We start from the raw sequence: 22748 nt of genomic DNA on the forward strand, positions 1-22748 counted from the left end.
TGGTAACTTGCATCTAACAGACACTGAAGGATCCTACCTTTTAAAATAGGAATCACTTTGTAATTTAATGATAATGGATTTTTAAAAACACACATGAATGCCCTGAGAGTTAATTTTAGGTTACAATAGTAAAATTGTTTCTAATAGGCTAAAGAGACATATAAACAGATGCAAAGACAAATACTTTTAATATCCTGCAATATATAAAAATAGAAAAAAAAGCTCCTCTGGGATTTTCAATATATCCATAAAGCTCTTCATGGTCTTTAATATTTGTTTATTTACAATAAAAAAAATTAAAATTAAGGGACATATCATTTCCCCCTCACAGAAAGCAAACTCCATCAGAGCAGGAATAGTTAACAAATATGCAGATTCTCATTAAAAAAAGTTAAAGAAGAAAAATCAATCGCCAAGGGTTAATTACAGCAAGCATGTACATAGGAAATTTGATAAGAGACCAAAAGCATTTTAACAAAGGACTATAAATTTCTAAATTTTCAATTTTATTGTGAGTATGTAGTAATTCACATTTCCCATTCATATCAAAGTAGGGGCTAACAGCAGTGAGAACAGTCATAACAGAACTGGAATTATTAATAGAAAACAGTGGTTAAAAAAAAGGTAAATTGCTGCTGCTTCTGAATCTGCCATGGACTATTTACCTCATTCCCAATTCTACTTCTCCCACCACCACAGACAAATTCATTCTGCATTATACCACCTCATTTTTAATGTACTGAATTAATTAAGCACACTACTTGGAATATATCATGAAGTAATGTGAGATGCAATAGATAATAATATAAATAAGTGAAAAAACTCATTAGGCCATCCATCAAACAATTCCAGATGAGCAAAACTAGGAAGTACTAAGCACAGCACTTCAGACAATAAAATGTGAACACTCAGATTTGTGTTTTAAAAAATCCCTGTGACCTCAATATAGAAGACAAACGAAACAGAGTAAGAATAGGGGCAAAAGAGACCAGTCTCTAAAGGATAAGGGGTGCTGAACAAAAGCAGTGGCATGCACACCAATGTTCACTGCAGCATTATTTACAATAGGCAAGATATGGAAGGAACCTAAGTGTCCATCAACAGATAAATGGATAAAGGTGTGATACACACATACACACACAATGGAATATTACACAACCATTAAAAATGAAATCTTGCCATTTGCAACAACATGGGTGAATCTAAAGGGTATTATGCTGAATGAAATAAGTCAGACAGAGGAAGACAAATACCCATAGGATCTCACTTATATGTGGAATCTAAAAAACAAAAGAAACAAAACAAAATGAAAACAGACTCACAGATATAGAGAACAAATGGATAGTTGCTAGAGGGAGGGGTCGGGGATGAAATAAGTGAAGGGGATTAAGAGGTACAAACCTTTCCTTTAATCCTCAACATCCTTCTAAGTATCGTCCTTATTTTACAAAAGGGGATATTGAGGCTCAATTAAAAGATACCCAGACTTATGTAGTTATAACTTAGCACAGCCTAGATCCAAACCCAGGTTGTCCAAACCCAAAGTCAAACCTCCCAAAGTTAAACCAACTGAATCTGAAGACTTATGTAGCTATAACTTAGCACAGCCTAGATCCAAACCCAGGTTGTCCAAACCCAAAGTCAAACCTCTTTAACGTCCAGGTTCCTCGTGGTATGAACTGAGTTTAACCAAGTTTGACTATTTATAGGCAGTGAAATTGGATATTAATTTTGGATTAATATCCAAATTGGATATTAATTGGATATTGGATATTAACATAATGTATAAAACTACATAAAGGATTCTAATGTGATATGTCCCTCTAATGTTACTATTCAAGCCAATTAAAACTTGGGCTTGCTTTATAAAATTTTACCTTGTGTTTAATTTTCAGAAACAACCTTTACTCTTAATACTAAATGCCATTATCAGTAGACTGAGCAGGTTTGGAAAGGAAGGAGGATAAATAATACATTTATGTTATTTGAAAACACTGAGTTTGAAGTGCTCCTGAGATACAGAGGCCAGTAGGCAGTAAAACATACTCTGCAGTAGAGGCAGATTTGGGAGTGGAGCTAAGAAAGCCACAGGACTATTCTGAATTTGGTCACCAGGGAAACTATGTTTAGTGAGAAAGATGTATCTCATTAACTAGTGAATCCAAAACACTAACATTAATGTAAGTATCTACACTTGTACACTTGACCCTCAGTCATCTGGACTTATGTGTGTGCGTGTATGTGTGTATATATAAAACTGTGACATTTAATTTTGCCTTAAATATAATGCATACTATTGTGGTAAAATTTTGAGTTATTTATTAATTCCTGAAAGGAAGCCAAGTATGGCTTTGATTAATTTTCCTAACTTAGGTCTAAAAATGATAGTCAAGATTTAGGCAGGTTTTACACAAAATTCTACATCCAGGCACTCAGTAAAATAAACTTTTGGGAATGAAACTGGTTTTTCACTGTAACCACTTTAATATGCCTTTTGTGCTGACTTTTTGCCAGGCTCAATTCTAAATACTTCATACTAATTATAGACAGGTACAGAGATAAAACTCTCTCTCTCTCTATCCCCCCCCACCGTCACATATTTAAGAATCCTGTGAGTTAGGGACCATGTTATTTTCTCCAATTACAGAATAGGAACTGAAATTTGCAGAGGTGGTACCGACTTGTCCCGGGTCACACAACACTGGTTCTGTCTTGCACAAAAACATGTTTTTTAAGCAATATTCTAGTAATCTCCAAACTTCTTTGTACTTACAGCCATTCAAGGAAAAAAAAAACCAACACAACTGTAAATACACATCCTCATAGGAAATTATTACTCTGCATATTTCACACAGTGAAAGAACGAGATAAAGTAAATCTAAGTAGTTCCAATATGCTCCCTCTCCACCCATGCACCCATGGAACTCTCTGCAGGCCAGTGCACATGCTAGTGAACATGTTAAAAGACTACACAGCAGCCGTCTAAAAGCTGTCAGCGAATTTGGACTTTTTTTCTTTTGAATATACATTCCAGAGTAGCTTGTCTTTAAAATACTCGCTTGTAATCGTCTCCTCATGAAATATACAGAGTAGTAAGCACTCACATAAGTTCTGTCTTCAGGGTTTAAACAGCAAATAGTTGCTCTTTCTAGGAATCATCCCAGGATCCTCTCAAGCCCTTTCTCTACCCTTGAGTCCTGTGTTCCGCAATTCCCAATAGTGATTCTTCTCCAGCTCATCTCCACGAGAAAATCAGGGAAAAGAAACGACATCATAAAACCTCCAAACACCACAATTTAATTTTTCCAGGTACAGAACAGTTTGCGTTCTCATGAAACTGGCATTTAGCAACAAATCCAATTTAAGTAATATTTACATACATCTCTTAAACATACTTAAGTTGCTACTTGCGAGGTACCATCAAACGGGTGATAAGAGCCCGATTCCCGAACCCAACCTCACCCCCCGGCCCTTATACCCCCCAAGCCCCTCGTCAAAGCCTAAAGGGCCGTTTGGGGCCGGGGGCCGGGCGCCGGGTCCCGCAGCCCGAGCCGGGATTGGCAAGCCTCGCCACCACAGCCGCCCGAGGGAGGAGCCCAGCAAACACACGGGCAAGTTTCCCGCGGCTGAGGGGACCTGTGCCGCCTGCGGAGAGGGCGCGAAGATACCCGCCGGCCGCGGGACGGGCCGCTCGAGCCCCCTGGACACTGCCGCAGCTCCGCTGACCCGGCCGCCACCGGGTGGGCTGCGGGCGCCAGCTAGGAGCGCGGTGAAGGGGCATGGACCCGCAGCAAGGGAGAGCGACGGCGCGCGCCCTCACCCTACCTCGAACAAGTCGAAGTCTCCCCAAGGAACCCGATCGGCGGGGCGGTCGCGGCTCAACCGGACGATAAAGCCACCCGAGGGGCGTCTCGGCGTCGGCCAGCCGCCGTCGGCCCGCGGGGTTCCGCGCGCCCACCGCGGGAGAAGGCAGCAGCCCGGCCGCCCCGGCGCCCACCGCGGGACACTCCGCGCCTGCGCCCCGCCCCCCCCTCCCGCCGGGACTCCGCCCGCGCGTGCGCGGTTCGGAGTTTTCGCGCCACTGGAGTCTAAGAGGAGGGGCCGGAAGTGCTCCTGGGCGGACGGAGAAAGCTTGTAGAAGCTCAGGGCTCGGCGACAGCGGGACGCGGGGAGTGGGGCGGGTGATTTGCCTAAGTGAAAGTGAAAAAAAACTCGGAGCCCCCCGACTACAGTTCTACCCATGCGTACAGCGACCCGCTGGGAGGCCGGGAAGCCGAGCGTACGGCCGCGGTCGCGCAAAGGGGCCAGTCACTTCCCGGAAGAGGCGGGGCCGTGGGCGAGAAGGCGCCGAATTCGAAGTGCTCCCCAGGAGCTTTCCGGGGCAGGGTGCTAAGCGCCAAACGGTCGGCTTTGCTTGGGGAAGGAAAGAGAAAGTCTTTCTTTTTCTTTTTCTTTCTTTTTTGAGAAGAGAAAATTTAGAAGCTTGGAGACAGCAGTAGTTAGGATTCAGGCCAAACTGGTAAATCACGGAAGGGCGTCTTTCAAAACCAAGGAGGAAGGGTTGCCCCGGTAAGTCCCGCAGAACGGTGGAGAGACGGCACCGCCCGGGTCCTTCCACTGGCTCCTTTGCACTCTGGGTTGGGGGCGAGCTCTGTGTTCGCGTCCCTGTCGCGCCTGCCCCTCCTCCCAAAACACCGTCAGAGGCTCCCTTTGGGTCCGGGAGGACAGCGGTCCGAAGTTCCCGGCCGGATTCAGCCCTGCTTTCCGAGCCCGGAGTCTCCCCGTCCCTGCGGTTCGCCCCGGCGCGTGGGAGCTGTTGGCCCCGGCTCCGCGCTCTGCCGGCCGTGCCGAGGCCGCTGGGTCCCGAATGTCCCTCCCCCGGGCACCGTGGGGTACACTCCCACGCCTGGTGCAAGGCCATCCTCGGCGAGCCTTCCCTGATCCCCGTGGGCACACTTGGGTGTTCCTCTTTTTTGGTGTTAACTTTGTGTTTAGGAAATACTTCCATTATAGCAGTTACCTTAAGGCATTGTGGTTGTTTATTTACAATCTTTCTTTCCGCTGGCGCGTGCCTACATTGTAAACCCTCTCAATAAACATCGGAACTAAAGAAGTTTAAGTTCCTTGGCTTAGCTTTCAGCGCCTTCTCAACCCGACATTAAGCTACCGCTTCTGTCTTTACACAGCTCTTCACGTGACGTGCTGATGTATCTACGTAATATACTTTCTATACCCCAAAATCTTCCTTTCTAGATGGAAAAAAGGGGTATTTACTGCTAACCCAGAACACCCCCGAAGAAATTGATGTCAAACTTATGGTCTCCAGTAAGGAAATTCCTACCCTTTTACTTATAAAGATAATCAAATATCTGTTCCTATCCTGGCCTTTGCCATGATACACATATGACATAGTCAAAATAGGTGAAAACACTACGACATCTGGCCCAAGTGGTCCTTGTGGGTAAAAGATGGGAAACACAGTTGGGAGGTCTCTGCTTATATGTCACTTCCTTTAAGAAGTCTTCCTTGATGCCCTACACTAGGTAGGATACCTTCTTTAGCTCTATTTACTCCTATAGTTCTCTAGCCTTACTTCTGTGCCTGTACTTGTCACATTCTTATAATTCCCTTTTTATCTCTAATCTCACCTAACCACGGTCCTTAAATGCAGGGCTTGATCTTTCATTATTGTATCTCCAGCACCAAGAATAATTCTGGTAAATAGTAGGCATTTAATGAATATTTATTAATAACAAGTAATTTAAGCCTGGGTTATATTATTCTTCAAAGTTTAAGCTAAATTCATATGAAAATAAAACTGAAGAAATAATAAACACAGCATTAATTAGTGAAATTATGTGATAAGTCCTATACAATACAATCCTGAACTGAAATAAGCATTATACAGTTTACCAAACTTTATATGAAATAGAGTCATCTGCATGGGAATTGGGAAATTTAAAGTAGTTCCTGCTTTATTGTTAAAAAAGTTTGTTTCTAATGTTTTTGCTTAAAACTGAAATAAAACTGGAAAGCTGTTTAATAAAATGTATGTTTTTACATATCAAACCATTGACCTCTTTTATGTTCTTTAAATTTGATTCATTAGTGGAATTAGCAAGGTTCTGTGCTTTTCTCACCTCATTCAGTTTTATAATTAACCAATAAAGCTTATTAGCTTTTAAGGAAGTTTTAGGAGCATAAATTGATTTATGGGTACCATATGGTTACATCAAAAGATTTGGTTTTGTTTTAACCTGAAGGGGATCCTTAAGCTCTTTTTTTAAACTAGAAATTCATGTTCTTTCTACCAAGAAATAATATCTGAAATAGTGATTTGTTTTTAATACCAAGCTATCAAAATTGGTGATGAGATTCAAAAGATATCAGAATCTTGTAATTCATTTGGTTTAATACCTCTCGTTTTGTAGATGGGTTAAATGTCCTCCCAAGGTTGTACAGCTAGTCAGTGTATATCCAGGATCAAAATTTTAGGCTTTCTATCCCAAGTCCAATGCTCTTTCACTAAAGCGTATAAATTGAAGCCACTAGTAGGCTATAAAGTTATTTGCTATGGGTTGTTCTGATTTTGTTGATTCACATAAGTATTCTTGCATCACATTAATTCTTAAGAACTATATTAGGAGACTTTTTAAAATATATGTAATATACATTGATTGCATGAGCAGATTGATGTCAATGAAATCATTACATTATAAAAGATAGGAGTAGAGACTCACCAAATCTTACGTCATAAAAAATTTCAAATTTCACCCTATTAAAATAAAAATGGAAGATAAAATTATACATAGTTTTGGGGTGAGTTTGCTATATGTAGTATTTTTAAATTTTACTTAATGCTGTGCTATTTTCAAGCAACCTTTTCAGGTTGATCATGACCTCATGCAAGAACCATCTGTTCTATCTTTGAGTGTAGTTGTACTTGAATATCTTAAAAGTTGTTGCATTCTGTCCCCTTTTGGAACTTTAAATGCTTTTACAGTCTTACCATTGCTACTTAATATCACTTCAAAGGAAGGTCTGGTGCAAAGAAAGTGACAAGGAAGGGGAAATAATAGATCGTGGAAGTAGACATTTTAGATTAAGTGCATTCTTAAAACATGTTATGGGGAGTTCCCTGGTGGCCCAGTAGTTAGGATTCTGGGCTTTCACTGCCGTGGCCCAGGTTCAGTCCCTGAGTGGAGAACTGAGATCCCACAAGCCACACGGCACAGCCAAAAAAAGCAAACACACACACGGTGTAATTTTTCATAAGATATTTCACATAATTTTACCCTTTCAGAACTATTGAGGTATTCGTTTAATATTCTGCTTTTACAAGTGATTTTCAAAAGGAGCACAAAGACCTTAGGTTGTAGATCTATTGAAGATAATCCTAAAATAGTATTTTAAAAGAATGTATTACATTTAGAATGCTTTGTAATTTTACAGTAATATTTTTTGCATTTTACAACTGGCTATAAGATAGCACCATAAATGAAGTAAATTAACTGGTAACAAACAAGTTATGTCACCCTTAAGGAAATTCACTATCCATTACCAGAAAGATGAAGATTTTTAAATATGTTTTAGATTTTTAAATAAGATCATTGTGGCTTCTATGGGGAGGATGATTGCGTGGATGGCAGGTAGTAAAAAGTAGAAGCAGGGAGGCCAGTTAGCAGACTTCAGGTACTAGAAGAGTATCTTTAGAAATGGGGATTTAGGATGTGTTCTGGAGACAGGGGACTTGTTGATCAAGTTGCTGTTAGAGAGTGAAGTAAAGAGAACAATCAAGAATGACTGCTAGGTTTTTGGCCTAAGCAACTGGATGTTTGGCAATGACTAGGGGTAGAACAGTTTTGAGGAGAGATGGTGGAATCAAGAATTAGATGCATATTATGCATCCATGTAAAGATAAAGTAGGAGATTAGATGTTCTTATCAAGAATTCGGAGAAGTTGTCAGATGATGAGGGATAAATATTAAAGAGGGAAAGTGAAGAGAAGTTTCTTCATTATAGAGTATTCAAAGGAGACTCAGCTCTCTGACTCTAAAAATAATCTTCCTGTGAGTCTTTCTTCTAACTTTCTAGTTCTTATGCCTACCACCAATCCTTTAAATAGTGTTGCTTGGCATAGTTCTAATCTATTATTTTTTAGTTAAAAGTGGTGAAGGCTATATAAAGTCTTGCAGTTATTCAAGAAGTTCTAATGGAAATTCATTAATGGTAAGTTACTAAGAGAAAGAAAAAAAAAAGACTCATTGGGGCATGTTAGAGAGAGGCTAGCTCCTAAAAATTGTCCCCTTGGGTCCTATCATTCAGAGAAAAAAGTGGGAGAAAGCACGATTCACGATAGCAGCAATTCTTTCGTGGTTATGAAAGAAACAGCAGAGCATTACTACTTTATAGGAGTATGCTTGGGGGACACGAGATATTTTAACCTTTTTCAAATGCATTTCAGTAGATATATTGCGACTCTAGGTCAAGGTACCAAAGTAGTTTAAAAAGGAATTGGATGAAGGTGGTCAAAGGTACAAACTTCCAGTTATAAAATAAATACTAAGGGTGTCATGTACCGCATGATTAATATCATTAACATTGCTGTACGTTATATGTGAAAGTTGTTAGGAGAGCAAATCCTGAGTTCTCAACACAAGGAAAACATTTTTAAATTTTGTGTCTTTATGGGATGATGGATGTGGTAAACTTACTGTAATCATTTCATGATGTATTTAAGTTAAATCATTATGTTGTACAACTGAACCCTAAGCAGTGCTGTATGTCAGTTGTATCTCAATAAAACTGGAAGAAAAAAATATGGTGACCAGGAAGACTGGCAATGAAAGAGACCTTTTTTTTCCTAGAAAATGTCATATAACTAAGGAAAGTGGAGAAGAGAACACCTTAGCTCAGAGATAGTAACTTAATTTTTACTTTCTGAGACCTAAATGATAATTTTGTTACAGACCTTTTTTCTTTTTGCCTGCGTTTTTCATACTAGTTGTGTTTAAGTAGCCATTGTTACAGCTTTGTAGTCTTTGCTCATATTATAATAAAGGAATAGCCAAAATAGATATCCTAGGTACATATCTGTTCAGCTGCCAATGCTAGTTGTTCTGTAACATAACCACAGATGCTCATTCTTTTTTATTTATTTATTTATTTATTTATTTATTTATTTATTTATTTATTTATTTATGTATGTCTGCGTTGGGTCTTCGTTGCTGTGCGTGGGCTTCTCATTGCAGTGGCTTCTCTTGTTGCGGAGCACGGGCTCTAGGTGTGCGGGCTTCAGTAGTTGTGGCACATGGGCTCAGTAGTTGCGGCTTACGGGCTTTAGAGCGCAGGCTCAGTAGTTGTGGCACACGGGCTTAGCTGCTCCGCGGCATGTGGGATCTTCCCGGACCAGAGCTCGAACCTGTGTCCCCTGCATTGGCAGGTGGATTCTTTACCACTGCGCCACCAGGGAAGTCCCGGGATGTTCCTTCTTTAAGCCAGGTTTATTTCTGACAAAAGAAATTAAAATAACATGAATAATTAAGTTTCAAGTGTAATGATCATATTATATTAAAGACATTACTTATGGGCTTAGTTAAAAGCCCTCTTTGTCTTGCTTAAGGGATCCAATCTGTGGGAATCTTAAAATATTAATAGAATCAGTTCTGGGTTTATGTTTATTTTTCCAGGCATGGCTGCCCCAGTGAATAATATATTCCATTAAAATCCTTAAAAATGTTCCAAATGTGCTTGAAATAGAGGACTACGGTTTTTAAGGGTGAGTCTACCTCATTAGCGTTTCTCCAATTTTTTTTTCCACCACCCTCAGAAGGAATACAGGGTACATCACAGTCCTATACATAAACATGTGTTTGTGTGTGCCATGATAACACTGCACCATGCGACAGTCTTTATTCTTACTATTCATTTATGTATGTGTAGTCAGCCTATGTAATGAAGCATTAGAGACATGGTAGGAAGGATTGAACTTTAGAGATGGAAGGGACAGAGAAAAGATGCGCCTTGCCTAAGACCACACAATTCATTCCTAGGCATTCTGGAGGAAACCAGAAAAAGTGAATCTCTTATCCTTAAAAAGGCCTACTGAACTCATATTTGATATTCAGGTACTCATAAATTTGTAGAACATTGCTTTTTAATTGACCCATGAACTGTGTCCATATTTCATTACTTAATATTTAGGCAAGACATAAACCATCTAAAGATTTCTAGTTTATTTGCCCAACCCTTTACAGATAGGGCCACATTTTTAGCTTTTTTTTGTTTTTTTAATTTGAAAAGTAATACAAGCATATAGTTATTTTAAAAAAAAACACAAAATTTAAACAACACAAAGTAATTTTTCACATCTCTCAACTTAAGTCATCCCTAATAAATAACCTATTTCGTACCTGTTTTCATTTCTTTCGAAACTTGGAGACTTTTTTCCATCAGTACAGGTAGATGTATCCATTTTTATTTGCTGCATCATCTATTCCATTGTTTGAATATACCATAATTTGCTTAAAGATATGTCTGTTGTGCTCATTTGGTTCTTCCCAGTGTCTAATATAAACAATGCTACAATGAATATAAATCTGTAAACACTTAAGAGCACATCCTAAAGTAAATTCCTAGGAGAGCTACTGCTAAATCAGGAGATACCTGCATTTAAAAATTTGACAGCTAGCGTCAGGGTCAAATTTAAATGAACTAGAATCAGTTATGATAGCGTTCCTCCAGAGAGAAATTGCTTAATTTCCTTCAGTAGCAACACATTCCAGTATCCAGCATGAGTCACAAATAAAAGGAAAGCACAATTATCCATAAGAACTTCCCCCTCAAATTTTCTATTTCTGAATTTTACATGTTGTGGTGGTTAACACTTTATTTTTTTCTTTTCTTTTAAATTTATTTATTTATTTATTTTTGGTGGTGCTGGTCTTCGCTGCTGCACGCGGGCTTTCTCTAGTTGCAGAGAGCGGGGGCTACTCTTCACTGCCGTGCGTGGGCTTCCCACTGCAGTGGCTTCTCTTGTTGCGGAGCCCGGGCTCTAGGCGCACGGGCTTCAGTAGTTGTGGCACGTGGGCTCAGTAGTTGTGGCACACGGGCTTCAATAGTTGTGGCTCGCGGGCTCTAGAGCGCAGGCTCAGTAGTTGCGGCGCACGGGATTAGTTGCTCCGTGTCATGTGGGATCTTTGCGGACCAGGGCTGGAACCCGTGTACCCTGCAGTGGCAGGCGGATTCTTAACCACTGCGCCACCAGGGAAGCCCTAGTGCTTAACACTTTAAAAGGCTTATTTCCCTTCATAATAATGCTTTAGGGAATACATGCGCCCCCGCTCTTTTTCCAGAGTTTACTACACCTTTTCACTAACAAAGAGATAAAACCTTGACTCTGAATCCATGTCACAGTGCCACCCACGTTCAATCTGTGGGCCTTCTTGATGTGCAATAGACAATATTAGCACTGGAACTACCATTACTACCTAATGCTTTCTTCTCTATTTAAATCTATAATTTTCCTTCTAAAGTGACATATCGGCAAATATTTGTGCAGCTCTTCATAAAAGCGAGTGCACAAAATACTACTTAGGCTTACACTGACCACGTTTAAAATTAAGATTCAGAAAAGCTCAGAGAAAATGACAGATAGCCACATTTCCAGCATTTATTTTCTTTGTAGCCATGTACAATTTGAGAACATTTGGTTTTACTATGGACTCTGTTAAAGGAACAGACCATACAGTTACATTTTATTTAGAATGGCTTTACATTGTGGTGATAGCTTTTTGTCTTAATATGTCTTGTATCCTACCTTGTGTTTGTAGAGTGAATTAAGGTCATTATTCAGAGGATACATAGTCAGACTTTACATAGTCAGACTGAATCTTCAATGCAAATGCTACATAATATTTTTTATCAAATAATAACAAAGGAAAAGAAAAACAGCTATATGTGTTTAATAAGGAAAAACTGGCGTATAGAAAATACCAAAGCAGGTTACGATAGCAGGGTTTAAGCCAATTTTGTTTTTAAAATGTCATGTACATAGAAAAGAGTTTAACATCAGTTTTCTTTGGATAGTGGAACTATAGGTGATTTTAAAATATTTTTCTTTGAAAAGATTTTTTATTTTCCCACAATGAACCTGCATGACCTTGCAATTTAAAAAGCCAATGCTCTTTAAAAAAAAAAAAATTATGTATTCCTTCAACTCTTCCTTTTCAACCCCCCCCCCACTTTTCCATCAGTTTTCCTTCATTAATCTTTTGTGTTTTTTTGTTTGTTTATGTGTTTGCATTCTTCCTTGCTTTTGTCTTTTTGTTTTTCCTGATTATGATAGAGGACTAGTCCTATTCTCTCTTTAGGTATGTAAACCAAGGAGTGAATTCTCAAGAAGAGAAATATGCATTACCACATCTGTGGATTTTCTTCCCTTCTCAGCATTTGTTAGCTCTTATTAGCTGGGACAAAGCCAATTACCACCTTTTTGAGATGGGGGTAATTTTTCCTTTTGTTTTCCAAATTTCTTGCAATATTAATGTGACCATGTGAAAAATTTTATTCTCAGTCACTGCTAAAGACTGCGTGGAAAAGAGGAAAGAATGAGGAGGGACAAGGCAGCCATTGACATTTGGTTACATTAAGTTTAAAAATAACTATTTTTCAGTACTATAGAGAAACATATTTGGTGACATGAGTGGATTTTAAGGACAAATTCAGCATGCTATAATCTGTTAATAACTTTTCATCTGTTAGTTGTGTCAATATTTTTGAAGCCACTAAGTGTATTACCACCATTTTTAATGTTTCAGGTGTTCTTGATTCATTCCGAAGAGCTGACCAATGGAAGAAATAAGAATACTCTATTATTTATGAATCACCCCACACTAGCTCAAAATACACTGTTTGAATTTCTGTTCTGAGCTTCTATGTCTTTTTACAATCTTTTGAAAAGTGTGCCTCAAATAACAGCAGATAATCACCAGGATGGGAGTGAATGACTTGTGGCAGATTCTGGAGCCTGTTAAACAACACGTCCACTTGCACAGTCTTGGTGGGAAAACCATTGCGGTTGATCTGAGTCTCTGGGTATGTGAAGCACAGACAGTCAAAAAAATGATTGGGACAGTCATGAAGCCCCACCTCAGGTAGAGTAAACATGCTCAGAATATAAATAGATGATTGCATAAGCAGTGGATGTCTTGGTTTTGTTTCCACTTCATTTCTTTTGTTGTTGCTGTTTTACATTTTGAGATTTTAAAATGTATTAACATGTCTCGATCTGCCATCTCCATATTGATAACACAAATTTGTACCTCGTACCCTTTGAGCTTCAGACTCATATACTTGGCTGCCTATTTAACATATCCGCAAGGATGCTTCGATGACTAAAAGCCAGAAATTTGGGAGCCATTCTCCCCCTGTTTTGTCCTCCACACATCCAATCCATCAGAAGTCTTGCCAGTTCTACTTCCAGAATATACCCTGCGTTCACAAACTTCTCTCGATGTCCAGAAGCACTGCCTCAGTGGATGCCAACATCTCTTATCTGCCCTGCTGAGATGAAATCTTCGCTAGTTTCCCTCCCTCCTCTCTTGGCCTCCTCCTCCTCCAAACCATTTTCCACATAACAATTAGAATAATCATAAATCTCCTTTGCTAAAAGACACACAGTGGTCTCTCAGTACAGTCTACTTAAAATAAAATCTTAACAAATAAAATGTTATTGCATATAACATTTTTGATATTAATGTTCTTGCCGTTATGTCATACTGCTATGTTGACTTCTGCTATCAATATATGATGATTAATGTATTATTAACTTTTATATTTCAGGAACCTATTTTTTCGTATCTCATATTTAACGCTAATGGACGTAAAACTGGTGTTCGTTATGGAAGGGGAACCGCCAAAGCTGAAAGCTGATGTCATAAGTAAGAGGAATCAGATTCGGTATGGAGGTTCGGGAAAAACATGGTCTCAGAAAACAGGGAGATCACATTTTAAATCAGTCTTAAAGGAGGTGAGCATTCACATCTGATTTAATAATTCTGATTTGAATTATAGAGTATATTTTACTTGGATAAAGTTTTTCGTTCAGTATCCTTAATACTTGTTAACTTTACTGTGACTAGAAGGACAGTGTGAATAGAGAAGAGAGTTTAAGTTTTGGAGTGAAACTCACCTGCATTCAGATTCTGACTCTGGCCATTAGAAACTCTGGGACAGTGGGCAAGATTTTTAACCTGTCTCTGCCTCGTTTCCTACTCTGTAAAATAGGATAGTAATACTTTACAGGGATATGGTGAAAATTAGAGAAAATATATCTAAAACAACCGGTGCATAGTCAGGACTTAATATGTTACATTTTATGACATCTTCAGCACTTAAAGAATTCCCAGAATAGAGGTCCCATTGATTCATACTTTACCCATTCAGGATTAGAGTTCATAGATACAATACGTGTTTGGCTTTCTTTAGGGCTTTGTAATTTTAAAAAGTACTTATTGTTATATTTTAATATATTTATACGTTATATATATTTTTATAAAAATTTAAAGAGAAATCTATAATACGATAAAGTAAGTAAAACAATAGGAAGCTATTATTATTTTGTCTCTTTTTATTTTATTTATTTTTTTATAAATTTCTTTATTTATTTTTGGCTGCGCTGGGTCTTCGTTGCTGCGCGGGGACTTTCTCTAGTTGCGGCGAGCTGGGGCTACTCTTCCTTGCCGTGTGTGGGCTTCTCTTGTTGTGGAGCACGAGTTCTAGGCACACGGGCTTCAGTAGTTGTGGCTCGCGGGCTCTAGAGCACAGGCTCAGTAGCTGTGGTGCACGGGCTTATTTGCTCCGTGGCATGTGGGATCTTCCCGGACCAGGGCTCAAACCCGTGTCGCCTGCATTGGCAGGAGGATTCTTAACCACTGCGCCACCAGGGAAGTCCCCTGTCTCTTTTTAAAGTGTATATACTTTTAAAAATTGCGGTAATCATGCACAAATAATTTTTATCTGGAATTTTCACTTAACATACCCATGTTTCCCTGTTACCATATTCTATTCAAAATCATTACCTTAATGATGGTACACCATGTATGAAGGTATGAAATCATTCCCCATGATTGTATATTGTATTGTATATTGTTTGCTTTTTAGTTCTTCTCTATTATACAGGAAATTATGATGAACACTTTTTTGTAAGCATAGCTTTTTCTTGTGATTTTACGGTAAAATTACCCAAAGTGGGATTGATAGACCAAAGTTTAGGAGTGATTTTATAACTCTGGCCAATTACTTTCTACCAGTACAGATATGAGATAGGCAATTTCATTGCACCCACAAGATTATTGGATATTAGGAGGTTTATCTTTGTACTATTTGGTATGCAGAATCGAAGACATTTATTTGTTTATATATATAATACGTATAAATACATATAATACATATTTAATATGTATTGTTCTTTTAATGGTGAGGTTAAACATTTCACTTAGTTTTAGTCCCTCTCTGGGTAATGACCATCATATCCTTTCCCCACTTATCTTTTGAGGTTTTACTTTTTCTTTTGTTCAAATTCTTTATATACTAAGGAAGTAAACCTTTTATCATATTTGCTTTGAGTTCCTATCCCTGTTTTTCTTTTTAATGTTGTTTAAATTTTTAATTTCTTTTAAAAGGCATTGCATAAATTAATAAGCATTTTTCTCCAGAAATTCTATTTTCTATTTTTATGTGACTAAAAATAATAATTTTCAGTTAGTGATTCTTCTACCTTAATGACTATCAGTAATTGACGAAAATATCTGTACTGAATTCTAATTATTTCTTCTGTAATCAGTTCCTGGAAATATCTATGGTTTACATACTTAAGGCATTAAATACCCAGTATAAAGCAAAAAGATGTTTATGTCCTTTTGAGAAAATTGCTCTATTCCTATTTCTTTATTTCTCTAATTGTGGTGTTCTTAGGCATTTTGTATTGGTTCAATGTTGCCTGCCCATTAATCATTATCATATTTCTGTACACTCAGTTACTAAGCCTTACGTTCTCCTAATCTACTGCCATTTTTAGTTACAAGCATGAAAAGCACACATTAGTCCTCCAACACAACCTCCACCCCACGTGATAGAGACTTAGGGTAGAGAAAATTGCAACCAACCTCATCACAAATTCTGTGCTGGTTTTTGAACAGAATCTGAAATGACTTTTAAACTCTTGTTTTTTATGAAAGGATACTTTTTATGTATGGGTAAATTAGAAACAACTATGGTGTTGCAGTAGCACCTATAACAAAACCGTCTCTCTAAAGTCACCCAGCCGGAGTTCTGAAAAGCACCTTTTTTTTCGACATAGTACTTTCTCTTTCTGAACCTTGTCCACCTTGGGCAACATCTGGCAGAGGTTTTTATTACATCATGTAGCATGCAAACAATTAATCAGTTACAGCAAAAGAGATGATATTTTTTCTGTCTCTAGAAACTACAGGTAAATAGCCTCTTTTCCTCACCATATCCAGTATTCCTCAGTGATAGAATGAGAGTATCACATATGACAAGAAAGAATGCACTAGGCTGTAAAGCTAAACTATAAGCTACTCAGCTGGGTTAAATTCATAACCCCAAGAAAACCGCAAATTGATATAAACATCCTGTACAGACGTTTGACTTCCTAGGAGCACTCCATCAACGTACCCCTGTGTGGTTCCCCATAATGTGAGAGTTTCATCGTACAGGGGAGGTGATAAGAAGTGAACTTTACGGTCTCAAGCCAAAATTGTGTAATAGCGTCTTCTTTGGAAGGGCTCATATTGGGATGATCATCATGTGAGAAGAATTGCTGTAGTTTTACAGATGTAAATGTTAATGTGATTAATTATTATTATGTCAAGATATTTTCAGACTCTTGAGATAATAGCGTTGAACAAAACAATGAAAATTGCATATTCATTACTTTTTTAAGTACTTTTAAAATTAATTTTTTAATCGAATATGGATTACTTTTTAATTGACATTAAAATTTTTAGCTTTTCCTTTCAGAAAATTTTAAATGAATACAAAAGTAACCCATCACCAATCTTTAACAATTATCAACTCTTGACCAATTTTGTTTCATCTATACTCCCACCCACTCCTCTACTCCCACATTTTTTTTTTAACATCTGTATTGGCGTATAGTTGCTTTACAATGGTGTGTTATTTTCTGCTTTATAACAAAGTGAATCAGCTATACATATACATATATCCCCATATCTCCTCCCTCTTGCGTCTCCCTCCCACCCTCCCTATCCCACCCCTCTAGGGGGTCACAGAGCACCGAGCTGACCTCCCTGTGCTATGCGGCTGCTTCCCACTAGCTATCTATTTTACATTTGATAGTGTATATATGTCCATGCCACTGTCTTACTTTGTCCCAGCTTACCCTTCCGACTCCCCGGGTCCTCAAGTCCATTCTCTATGTCTGCATCTTTATTCCTGTCCTGCCCCTAGGTTCTTCAGAACCATTTCTTTCTTTTAGATTCCGTATATATGTGTTTGTTTTTCTCTTTCTGACTTACTTCACTCTGTATGACAGTCTCTAGGTCCATCCACTTCACTACAAATAACTCAATTTCATTTCTTTTTATGGATGAGTAATATTCCATTGTATATATGTGCCACATCTTCTTTATCCATTCATCTGTCATTGGACACTGAGGTTGCTTCCGTGTCCTGGCTATTGTAAATAGAGCTGCAATGAACATTGTGGTACATGACTCTTTTTGAATTATGGTTTTCTCAGGGTATATGCCCAGTAGTGGTATTGCTGGGTCGTATGGTAGTTCTATTCTTAGTTTTTTAAGGAACCTCTGTACTGTTCTCCATATTGGCTGTATCAATTTACATTCCCACCAACAGTGCAAGAGGGTTCCCTTTTCTCCACACCCTCTCCAGCATTTATTGTTTGTAGACTTTTTGATGATGGCCATTCTGACCGGTGTGAGGTGATACCTCATTGTAGTTTTGATTTGCATTTCTCTAATGATTAGTGATGTTGAGCATCCTTACATGTGTTTGTTGGCCATCTGTATATCTTCTTTGGAGAAATGTCTATTTAGGTCTTCTGCCCATTTTCGGATTGGATTGTTTGTTTTTTTGATACTGAGCTGCATGAGCTGCTTGCAAATTTTGGAGATTAATCCTTTGTCAGTTGCTTCATTTGCAAATATTTTCTCCCATTCTGAGGGTTGTCTTTTTGTCTTGTTTTTGGTTTCGTTTGCTGTGCAAAAGCTTTTAAGTTTCATTAGCTCCCGTTTGTTTAGTTTTGTTTTTATTTCCATTTCTCTAGGAGGTCCCACATTATTTTGAAGCAAATCCCGGACATAATATTGTTTTAGTATTTCAGTACCTTTCTCTAAAAGATAAGGGCTCTTAAAAAATACAAACATAACCACAATACAATTTTTATTATTGCACCTAAAAGTTTAATACTAATACTTTGCCATTAAGTATTCAGTGCTCAAGTTTCCAGTTTTTTCTTAAGTGTAATAAGTTTTAAAACACCTAAATATCTACTATTAATATTTGTGATATAGAAGTAAGTTAAACACTGAAAAAAGCAGCAATAAAAATGTTCTTAGATTTGTTGCACCTACTTTTTCTTTGCAGTGTCTTGATATGCTGGAATGCTTAGGAATTCCGTGGGTCCAAGCTGCTGGGGAAGCTGAAGCCATGTGTGCTTACCTCAATGCCAGTGGTTATGTAGATGGCTGCCTCACCAATGATGGAGATGCTTTCCTTTATGGGGCCCAAACTGTTTATAGAAATTTCACTTTGAATACCAAGGTATTTTTTCTTTCTCTTTTTCAGCATTTGTTTTACACACTACTTTTTTTAAAGGGATTAATTCTTTGCACTTAGCAATCACTAAGTAAAATGTTTACTGTTACTAAAAATATCAGTGCCACATAGTTCATTCTCTTTGAAATGTGGATTTCTCTCCTAAGGGCTTGACTTGTTTCACAAGGTTTAATTCTAAATCAGTTTCAACTACATATTATAAAATTGCATACAATATGTATTGCCTTGACCCAGAATTTGCACTTTTAGTAAGCTTCAAAAACACCTTCAAATATGCAAGGAGAGATATACAAGGATGTTAACTGCAGCATTGTCACTAATTACAAAAATTTGGCAAACAACCCAAATGCCCATTGATAGAGAATGGCTAAATACAGCCACGGTTCTCATGGAGGGAGGTAATACATGGGACATTTTGGTTGTAACTGTTCAAGGTTGGGCAAGGGAGACTATGGACCTTTGGTGGATTGGAGCCAGGGAGACTAAACCTCTTGCCAAAAAATTCTGTTATCTTTCTGAAAATGCTCCCAGTGTCCCCATTGAGAAACACTGCCTTAGAGTCTGTCTAATGTAAGCAATCATTAAAAAGGTATGTATTATTGATATTAAAGATACAGTTATATTAGTGGGCAGGAAATATTGCAAAATAGTATTTTTATATAATCCTATTTTTACTTAAAAATAGTGTAATAAATATTTGTATGTATGTGTCAAAGAACTTGTTTCTTAGAAGAATATGCCTGATGCTGTTAATGATAGTTAACTTCTGATGATGTAATTACAATAATATACAATTTCTATAATATACACTTTACAGTGCTTAATTGTGCAAGATGAAAATCTACTTTTGTAGACACCAAAAAACAATAAAGAGGAAAAAATGACTACTATAGTTAATTTTTTAAAGCCATTTTTGAAACTATGACTTTATTTCCAGATACTGAAGTGTTAGATTTTATGAAGATTCTGGTGATCAGGATAATGTTAAACTTATAGGAATAAACATTTAGAAACAGCTTTGACAAATTATTTTTTATAATGTTTTTTTTTTGTTTAGTTTTTTGAAGATGAAACTGAATCCGTTCTTTCTTCTAGGACCCACATGTTGACTGTTATACAATGTCATCCATCAAGAGTAAACTAGGTTTGGATAGAAATGCTCTGGTTGGGCTAGCAATACTACTTGGCTGTGATTATCTTCCAAAGGTACGCTGAAATTTTCATATTCATTTACTGTTCAGAGTGGGGTTCTTTTGATACCTTACATGCTGCATAAATATGAATTACAATATCATTTTATATAATTAAGAACCTAATTTAGAATATAGGTGTAATAAACTATTCAGTAACTAAAATAATCAGCATTTCAAGTGGCATTAAACAGCTTGCTCATCATGATACTGAATGTTATAGATGAGAATAGAATTATAACTAGTACCACAGCTTAAATCTCAGTAAACCATTACTCTAAGAGTTTCACATTCACGGTTGACTATCCTTTTAGAGAAATGTAGGAATTACTCTTTCCTTGTCTCTTGCCAATATTAGTTTCTATCACTGTTGTCTGAGTTTTGCATCTCCATTGTAGCTTTCTATTTGTGCACATGCTCAGTGTTATTGTTACTGTTGCTAGGCAACATGATTATTGGGTTAAGCCATTCATCCTTCCATGCCTCTTAGCATTGCATTGAGTTTTGCTCATGAAAACCTTTTATTTTATATCTTAAGATACACAATATAGTTCTCTGTAACAGGTATAATAGGTGAGGGATAAATTAAGAATTACAATGATAACCACATTCATAAATACGATATTTAAAAATATAAAATGACTTGTACTGTAGCTCCTACTATTTTTATATAGTCCCATTATTATGTCCCTGCTGATCATCTTTGTATCCTTACTAAACCCCTCATTATACTATAGACTCTATCCCCAAGAGAAGTCTAAAGAAGGATGACATATAATTTTTTTTCACTAGAGCTTGGGAGAGGAAAAAATAGTAGGATAGTAAAATTATTAACTCTGATTTCTAATCTGTGTCACCAGTGACCAAATAGAGAAATCAACAATTTTTTTTAACTAGTAAGAAAAGAAAACAGGAGGAAAAGAACTGTTAAATAACACAGAAAATAATTATTATAGTTCTCATTCTGAAATAGATTTCTGTTTCCCATATGTAATTGTATCATAATTAAAGTCTAAAAACAGCTCAGTGTTGAATATAAGAAAAAATTTGCAAACTTGAACTCACAGAAACCAATTTTAGCTGCAGTGGTATTACATTATACACTAGCCTTACCTATTTTGATTTTTTGTTTCCTTGCAACCAAAACTGCTATCTATTTATATCATTGTACCTAATGATCTTTAAGACTCTACTATCATGATTTGCCTAAAAAAATTTAATATGTAATTAAATGCTAATACATGAAGGGTGACATACAAAATATCCAGCAACTGTTTTGCTAAAGACATAGGCTGTAGAGATGAAAAATGCTTCTGGATACCCTCTGTTGTGCTATGTGTTACCCTTTTAGCTGAATCCTGAGTGTAGGTGGGTTGGAAAGGGAATTCATTTTAAGGGGGAGACCCCTTTGCTGGCAGGCACTCAGGGTACATGGGCATTGGCTATTTACTAACCAGTTTAGAAGTATTTTAACACTGGTATGTCTCCCCTGATGCACGTTGGCTAAAGAACAGCCTTGCTTACAAAGACATATTAATAAACTTTTATAGGAACTGGAAGACTCAATTTAAACCAGAAATTGTCGTGTGAATATACATTTATTTATATATTTTTTGTGTAGGAAACTTAATGCTTATTTTAATTTTCTTAAGTTATTAATTTCAAGAGTTAACTTGGAACTCTCCTTTGTTCTCTTTGGATATCTGGATCTTTAAATATTATATGTTCATATAATCAAATGAACATGCCTTTTCCTGATTACAAATATAACATAAAGTTAGGTCAAATTAAAATACTATCAAAATAATTAACATAGAAAATGAAAGCCCTCTAAAATTCTGTTCCTCCCTCTCCTAAAATAAACAGTCAGTGGTTTGGTATATAACACTCTGACTTTTTTGTTTGCATAAATTAACAATATAATTGTTATTTAACTTACAAATCTAAATCATACTGTATGCTATTTTGCAATTTTCATTTTACACGTAACAATGTGTCTTGCACACAGTTACCTCATTCTTTGAGCTACACAATCTTGCATTGAATGGACATCTCACCCTTCATTTATCTATTCCCTAGTGATTAACATTTGAATTTCTTTTCCCACTTTCTGAAAGGGAGTCCCTGGAGTTGGAAAAGAGCAAGCATTAAAACTTATAAAGATTTTGAAAGGGCAAAGTTTACTTCAGAGGTAACTAAAAATTACTTTTTCTTGTGACATTAGTCTTTTATTCTTGTTGAACTTAATAGTGAATACAAAAAGTATTGTGCTTTCCAAAAAAATGTTTTGTATTTTTAAGATGATCTGTATTTTTATTTAAAATCAGTTATTTTATTTATTCAGAAGTTTTCCAAAGAAAACTGAAAAGTATATGTCCTAAGCCATATTTTGGTTTTTTCAATATTATTAACTCATTACAAACACAAGTAGTAAGATGTCAAATGCATTTATTTATAACCATGGGCATTTGCCACAGGCTATTTTAGACTATTTCATCAAAAAGTAAAGATAAACTAACATTAAATTAATTTTATATTTTAAATTACTTTTTATATAAATACTTTGATACTATATTTTTCTATAAATGAAATGCCTGACATGTTGCAAATATTTAATAACACTTGATCAAAAATTTTACTTGACTGCCCTTTGTTCCATAGCCACAAATTTAGTAATACGTTAATTCTAATGAATTAACTGTACAATTTGAGGAT

General features: G+C 37.0%; 2 protein-coding genes across 5 annotated transcripts in view; one reads left to right on the forward strand and one right to left on the reverse strand.

Moving 5' to 3' along the window:
• The window catches only part of SMC6 (structural maintenance of chromosomes 6), a 77066-nt gene extending 73060 nt beyond the window's left edge, over positions 1 to 4006 (reverse strand). The window contains exons 1-2 of one of the 2 annotated variants that reach the window (XM_068564600.1): positions 3826 to 4006; positions 3105 to 3239 (exon numbers count right to left, since the gene is read on the reverse strand). The gene's annotated coding sequence lies outside the window, so the exon portion shown is untranslated. The remainder of the gene's footprint in view (positions 1 to 3104; positions 3240 to 3825) is intronic. The other variant, XM_068564599.1, reaches the window with a different exon arrangement.
• Positions 4007 to 4388: 382 nt separating this feature from the next.
• The window catches only part of GEN1 (GEN1 Holliday junction 5' flap endonuclease), a 28373-nt gene continuing 10013 nt past the window's right edge, over positions 4389 to 22748 (forward strand). Inside the window, exons 1-7 of one of the 3 annotated variants that reach the window (XM_068564407.1) lie at positions 4389 to 4569; positions 9690 to 9778; positions 12819 to 13154; positions 13843 to 14029; positions 18652 to 18828; positions 19939 to 20049; positions 22151 to 22224. In XM_068564407.1, coding sequence (XP_068420508.1) covers positions 12994 to 13154; positions 13843 to 14029; positions 18652 to 18828; positions 19939 to 20049; positions 22151 to 22224 — 710 coding nt within the window. In that variant the 5' untranslated portion in view covers positions 4389 to 4569; positions 9690 to 9778; positions 12819 to 12993. The remainder of the gene's footprint in view (positions 4570 to 9689; positions 9779 to 12818; positions 13155 to 13842; positions 14030 to 18651; positions 18829 to 19938; positions 20050 to 22150; positions 22225 to 22748) is intronic. The other 2 variants (XM_068564408.1, XM_068564409.1) reach the window with 2 other exon arrangements.

Source organism: Eschrichtius robustus, chromosome 15 (assembly GCF_028021215.1).
Source record: "Eschrichtius robustus isolate mEscRob2 chromosome 15, mEscRob2.pri, whole genome shotgun sequence".
Taxonomy (NCBI): domain Eukaryota; kingdom Metazoa; phylum Chordata; class Mammalia; order Artiodactyla; family Eschrichtiidae; genus Eschrichtius; species Eschrichtius robustus.